Consider the following 5,444-nt stretch of genomic DNA (forward strand, 5'->3'; position numbering starts at 1 on the left):
TGATGTTCTTACAAGTTTTAATATGGTAATTAATTTTTTTTCATAGATACTTTATTGCCTTTTTGTCTGAATCAGAGAATGAAATTGGATTGTGTATTAAGAAAACACAAAACAGTGTAAAAGATGTTTTTTTAATAGGTTCAATTTTGTTCTAATAACATAATTAACTTTGTTTAAATATCCATTTATGAGTTGTGTGATTGGTTAAGTACCCAATTTATACATTTAGTAGTAATAATAAAAAAAAATATATAGTGTTTGCTTGAGTTGGTGTTTTATAACAATTTTCAATTTTGTATTACCTCTCCCAAAGAGTCTTGATAAATGTTGTAGAATCTTACTTAAGATTTGTAATTTCACCTTATTTGTAATCAAGTTATTACCACGACTCTTCCTATCATCATAAGTAGATCACGTAAAGTGGACAATATATAAAAATGCTTATAAGTGCTAAGCTTCACATTGCTTACTACCTAAAATTAAACTTCATAAGAATTTTAAAACAATTTTAAATTAACTAATCATTTTATGATAATCACATGACTAGTACTTTTTCTCAATCGTTGCCAAATAAATATCACATAGTCCCTCATAATTTTCACTATGGGACCATAGTAATAAATATCAAATTGTACCATAGAAGTACAGAGAAAACTCTAGGCAGAAAAAGAAACAATTAAACTGAGTAGACTTTCTCTACGCACGTAAGAAGTAACCTGCCCAATACGAACCATATTTCTCTAAAATTAATATTGAATATAGTTTGGTGAATCACACCACAAACCTAAACTCCCCAACAAGGAAGAAATCTCACAGATCAAACAAAAGACATAATGGTGGACAACAGAGGCGAATTAACATTTCTTCATACTGATATAACCAACATAGTATATTGATGATGTATCAAAGAAGTCAGGAATGGGGGTGTGCTTGTGCGTTCGTCAAAACAATATTTGGATTATACAAAATTTTTTGAATATCACAACTGTTTTGTTGCCCCTTGACAAGGCTATGGTGGTGCCTGTGGTAGCTTCATCTGGTACAAATATTGAGAGGCATTGGTGGCAACCGTGGGTGACGAAGTAAAACAGAGATTGTGGGCAGTTGAATTGCGAGGTTTCAATGGAAGAATGGCAGCGGAGGAGGGAGGGGTAGCCGAAAATGAGAATCCTGATGATGCTGCAGTCGAGAACAGTGGCATTGGGGTAGTAGCACTGACTTGGCCATGCATTTGCCATGCCCAATTGGCTGGTCCATGTGAAGAGCCTAATGCAATTCTCTTCTCTGTTGCTCTTTCCTGCCACAATTCACAAGTTTTGTTGAAACAAAATCCACAAGGAAGGTTTTATTATCAGTCGGAAACCAAATAGTGCAAAACCAACATCTTAAATCCTTGCTTGTTAATATGCAAATGGATTGGACATCACTTCCTCTCCATGGCTAGATAAAAGACCCTTCATTGCATGATTATTCTGCATTTTATATGATTAGAACAAGTCTACTTCACTGATAAGTGATAACTATTGTTGCACCATCGTTTTCAATCACAAGAAGAGAACGCCATGAGCATATAACATTAAGTATATACACCAGATAATATAAGCACTACCATAGTGACAATTGTTAACATACAAATTCTCTAACTATAATTTTTTCTTGTCAAATTTAAATTATCTATGTTGTGCAAAAACACGATCACAATTATGGTTAAATAGGTTTGAGTTCACTTAGTCACAGAAACATGGATGATTTAAAGGGCCCAAATGGGGTCATTGAAAGACCTTATTAGAGGAACCCTCTTTCAATAAACATCTTCTAGATCCGTCCTAGCACAGAATCCGCCATATGAAACTACATAAATGGAACTCAGCTGCTTGTATGGGTTTGATTTGTCGACTCATGCAGTTTTTGGTTATTGCCACGAAAATATCCGCAAAGAAATGGCGGAGAGGGAGAAAAGAGGGTACTTAGTCTAACGAGTAACTGGATACCGATTATGAAGTGAAGAAACAAAGCAATAGAATTCACCTCATTGGGAATGAGAGGATATAAACCATTCCATATGGGCGAATTCTCTGATGTCAGTACTAGCCCTTTGAAAGGTGGATCAGTTGATGCTGCATGCACATGGCTCTCCATCTGCAAAAGAAGAACATAGTGAACACATAATTTGTTGGAAGTTTTAAAACTTGAATATGGATAAAATTGCATCCTTATCATCCAGCATGTGTGGGGAAAATTAAACAGGTGAACTGCATTTACTACAGCAAGCTAAAGGTGACTTTCAAGTCCTTCAACTAGGGTCACCAGATTTAGTATTTGAACTTACTTGAACTCGTTAAGTACATTACAAAATTTGGGCTTCTCATATGTAAACACAAAAGGAAATTGAAAATAAGATAAGTTTGAGTTTTACCCTTCCGCTGTGCACGTCGTAAGTGCCAGAGTGGAACTGAAGACACCCCTCATTCTGATCCTTTGAACTGTTACCAAATGAAGGAGGAGATATCCCCAAATTCAGATCAAGATTGTGGTTGCCACCTGCACCAATACAAACACAAGTTTCTCGCAGCTTAACAGATGATATTGACAATTAGTTCCTTAGAAAATGCATCTATAAGTTGAATAGATTTATGAATAGCCATAACTATCGAATAATACCTTCAACACTGGCCTCTGAGATCATCTCCCCTTCATACGTACTGGGCTCAAAGTTGGTGACTGCCTCCCTTCCATTACATTTGATAGCTGCCTTGTCATAAGCCCTGATTTCCAGAAAATCAAAAGGGAGACACGTGTTGGAGTGGAACCTAATGAGCTTCATAATTCAGGGTAATAAATTCAGTGCAGTAGAGAGAGTAATTCATGATCATTAGGACCTTGCAGCTTCTACTTCGCTGTCGAACAGCCCAAGATATATATACCTGCACGCAAGCATCGTAATCTCCATGATGAAAAACACCATCCCCAATCATTTCTTTGAAATAGGCATCGTCTTAGACTTGTTTTTCCAAACAAGGGAAAAACAAAGATAACCCATTTGAGAATTTAACTGAAACCAATGCTCAGTTGACACCGATCACTTGAAACTGCTAATATCTCTACTTCTAAGCATAAAATAAGCTAAAATATAAATTACACAAAATGTTTCCTCACTTTTTCCCAAGAAACTGTCCCATACGAGCTTCCCATCGGCCACATTTGTGCAGTGTCACTCCTCGATATTTCGAGCTCCCCCTAGAGAATCCGGTGCTCTGCCGACGTAGTATGTGCACAAATTCTTCCTTGGTGAGATTCTTCATCTGCTGCCCATTTATGAAAACATACATAAACAGTCAGATTACAGATTGACCATTTGAGTAAATACAGATTCAATCAAGATCACAGCATAACCTAACCTGTTTCAGATCATCCTCATAATCACTGAGATTGAAATTGATATCAGCATCAACTCCCCTGAACTTAATAGCAGCTCGATCATAGGCCCTGAATTCACGAAATCCAATCTCCAAAATCAGTAAAACTCCTAAAAGCTTCAAATTTAAAAGCTAATACAAGAGAACAAAGTTTCCATATATGACATCTTTTACCTAGCCGCCGCATGAGCAGTGTCGAATCCACCTATAAAATCCATCACCAAAATTCACAAAAAAATCCAAAAATAGAAAGTTACATCAAATACTTTGCTCAATAAATAGTATAACTCAAATCAATCAAACAAAATTGTCAAATCCATACCCAAATACACTTGCTTCCCACAATCCCTACACCAAAAGAAGAAGAAATTAGCTAGAAGCACAGTTAGGCAAGGAAGCACCTCAGACTAGGAAATGGAAATCAATTTTAACTGAGCAAACAAACACATCCAAATCAAACATCACTTGAATCACACGAGAAATTTCACAAACCAGATATGTGATTCCCATCTCCCAGTCCTCCTATAGAACGTGACCCCTCTGTACTGCGAGCTCCGTGACCTCGGGCCTCTCCGACTCTTCTTCACCTGCTGTTGCTGTGGCGGTTGTTGAACCACTCTCACCTCACCGGACACACCGCCGTCATCCAACGACAGGTCGATCCACTTCTTCTTAGACGAAGAAGAGGGCGAGGACTGACCCTGCCAATTCACAGAATCCCCGTTCGCTCCTCCGCTCACAGGGAAGAGCTCCTTGGTGACGACGTCGTTCTCACTTCCTCCGACTTTCAATATGTCGAAGTTGAACGTGTACACGTCCCCGGCAGCGCGTGTAGAGCACGAGTCGTCGTCGCAGGCGTCGGCATTGACGATCGAGGAGTTCGAGGTCCCCGATTCGTCCATTGGCTCCTCCCGGAACTTCTCGGGAAAAACGACCGAGTCATCGTCCTGAGTCGACTCGGCCGAGAGCACATTCAGATTGAGATCTAACATCGCGCTCCTCATCTTCCAGATTTTGAACTCTGATTCTGTTTTTTTAAGCTAAAAAGACCTTCACCTACTTGTTAGCTTCGAAATGGCTTCGCATAAACCATTTGAGCACCGATTACTAGCTTTCAAAGCAACGAATCGAACGTCGGAGACCGATCCAGAAACCCCCAAGGACTGGTAAGAACACGATCGGAGCTCAGATTTCGAAGGAAGAGAAACAGAGAGAGAGAGAGAGAGAGAGAGAGAGAGAGAGAGAGAGAGAAAGAGAGAGTTCGCAGAGAAAGTACGAAGAGTTCAGAGAGAGACAAACAAGAGAGAAAGAAAGCTAACACAACGTCTTTTAGAGGATATTAACAGTGAATTAGAAGTTCGTTTTTCTCTCTCTCTAGAGCCACCGGAGGAGCTGGCTAGGAGAAGAAGCAGCTAGACTAAAACGTCGCCGTCTAGAGGACGAAGACGCCAAGCTTTAGGCTTTAGCAAGTTGCATTTGTCATTTCCTCGGCGATGTGTTCAGCGAAGGAGTGAAATCATCGCCGACTATCTGATTCCATGGCGCACACAGAGAGATAGATGAGAGGGAGGAAAGAAGAAGATGGGACGTATGAAGGAACAATTCAGACCCATTTTAAGAGGGACGGAATATATAAACATTTTCTCTCTCATCGCTGCCACCGGTTGGGTCGGTCACCGGTCGCTCACATTGTCAGGAAGATTTTTCTTTAATCGCTGACCGTCGTGTTTCATAGACGGGAACAGCAGTCTATAACTACCAAATCATTTTTCAAGATTCGTTTTAAACTTTCTCAATGTTCTTCGTTGTTACATTTACTCACTCAGACTCTTCTCACCCTCCCTAACAAACTAACTAACAAAAAATTTACCCTATGCGTTAACAAACTAATTAACTAACATTATATTCAACCAACATATGCCATAATATATTAATACCCTACACCAAAAGTTGTCGTTTTTTGTATTAAACGACTGACCGTAAGAGCTGCTTGCCCGTGCTAGGTGAAAAATTCAGTTGCCTGAACAA

The 5,444-nt window shown here is 39.3% G+C and overlaps 1 protein-coding gene across 4 annotated transcripts; it reads right to left on the bottom strand.

Annotated features, from left to right (window-relative positions):
* Positions 1 to 851: 851 nt before the first annotated feature.
* Positions 852 to 4,999, bottom strand: LOC132163518 (ethylene-responsive transcription factor RAP2-7). Of its 4 annotated transcripts, none has more exons than XM_059573830.2 (10): positions 3,909 to 4,999; positions 3,739 to 3,764; positions 3,591 to 3,621; positions 3,399 to 3,486; positions 3,157 to 3,302; positions 2,880 to 2,924; positions 2,662 to 2,765; positions 2,417 to 2,541; positions 2,029 to 2,139; positions 852 to 1,297 (listed from the first exon to the last, which is right to left on the bottom strand). In XM_059573830.2, the coding sequence occupies exons 1-10, from the start codon at positions 4,418 to 4,420 to the stop codon at positions 1,010 to 1,012; spliced, it is 1,476 nt and encodes a 491-aa protein (XP_059429813.2). In that variant the 5' UTR covers positions 4,421 to 4,999; the 3' UTR covers positions 852 to 1,009. The 4 variants fall into 4 exon arrangements, with proteins under 4 accessions (XP_059429813.2, XP_059429812.2, XP_059429815.2 ...); XM_059573829.2 differs by having other exon boundaries at positions 3,157 to 3,305; XM_059573832.2 differs by lacking the exon at positions 2,880 to 2,924.
* Positions 5,000 to 5,444: the final 445 nt, after the last annotated feature.

This window comes from Corylus avellana, chromosome 8, assembly GCF_965113065.1.
Source record: "Corylus avellana chromosome 8, dhCorAvel1.hap1.2, whole genome shotgun sequence".
Taxonomy (NCBI): Eukaryota; Viridiplantae; Streptophyta; class Magnoliopsida; order Fagales; family Betulaceae; genus Corylus; species Corylus avellana.

What these genes read in the sequence shown, in the direction of transcription:
- LOC132163518 (XM_059573829.2), bottom strand. Translation starts at nt 4,420, where the DNA reads ATGAGGAGCGCGATGTTAGATCTCAATCTGAATGTGCTCTCGGCCGAG. An exon ending in GGACAGTTTCTTGGGAAAAA is followed by an intron (nt 2,925 to 3,156) that starts GTGAGGAAACAT and finishes GCTTGCGTGCAG; the next exon opens with GTATATATATCTTGGGCTGT. An exon ending in ACGACGTGCACAGCGGAAGG is followed by an intron (nt 2,140 to 2,416) that starts GTAAAACTCAAA and finishes CTTCTTTTGCAG; the next exon opens with ATGGAGAGCCATGTGCATGC.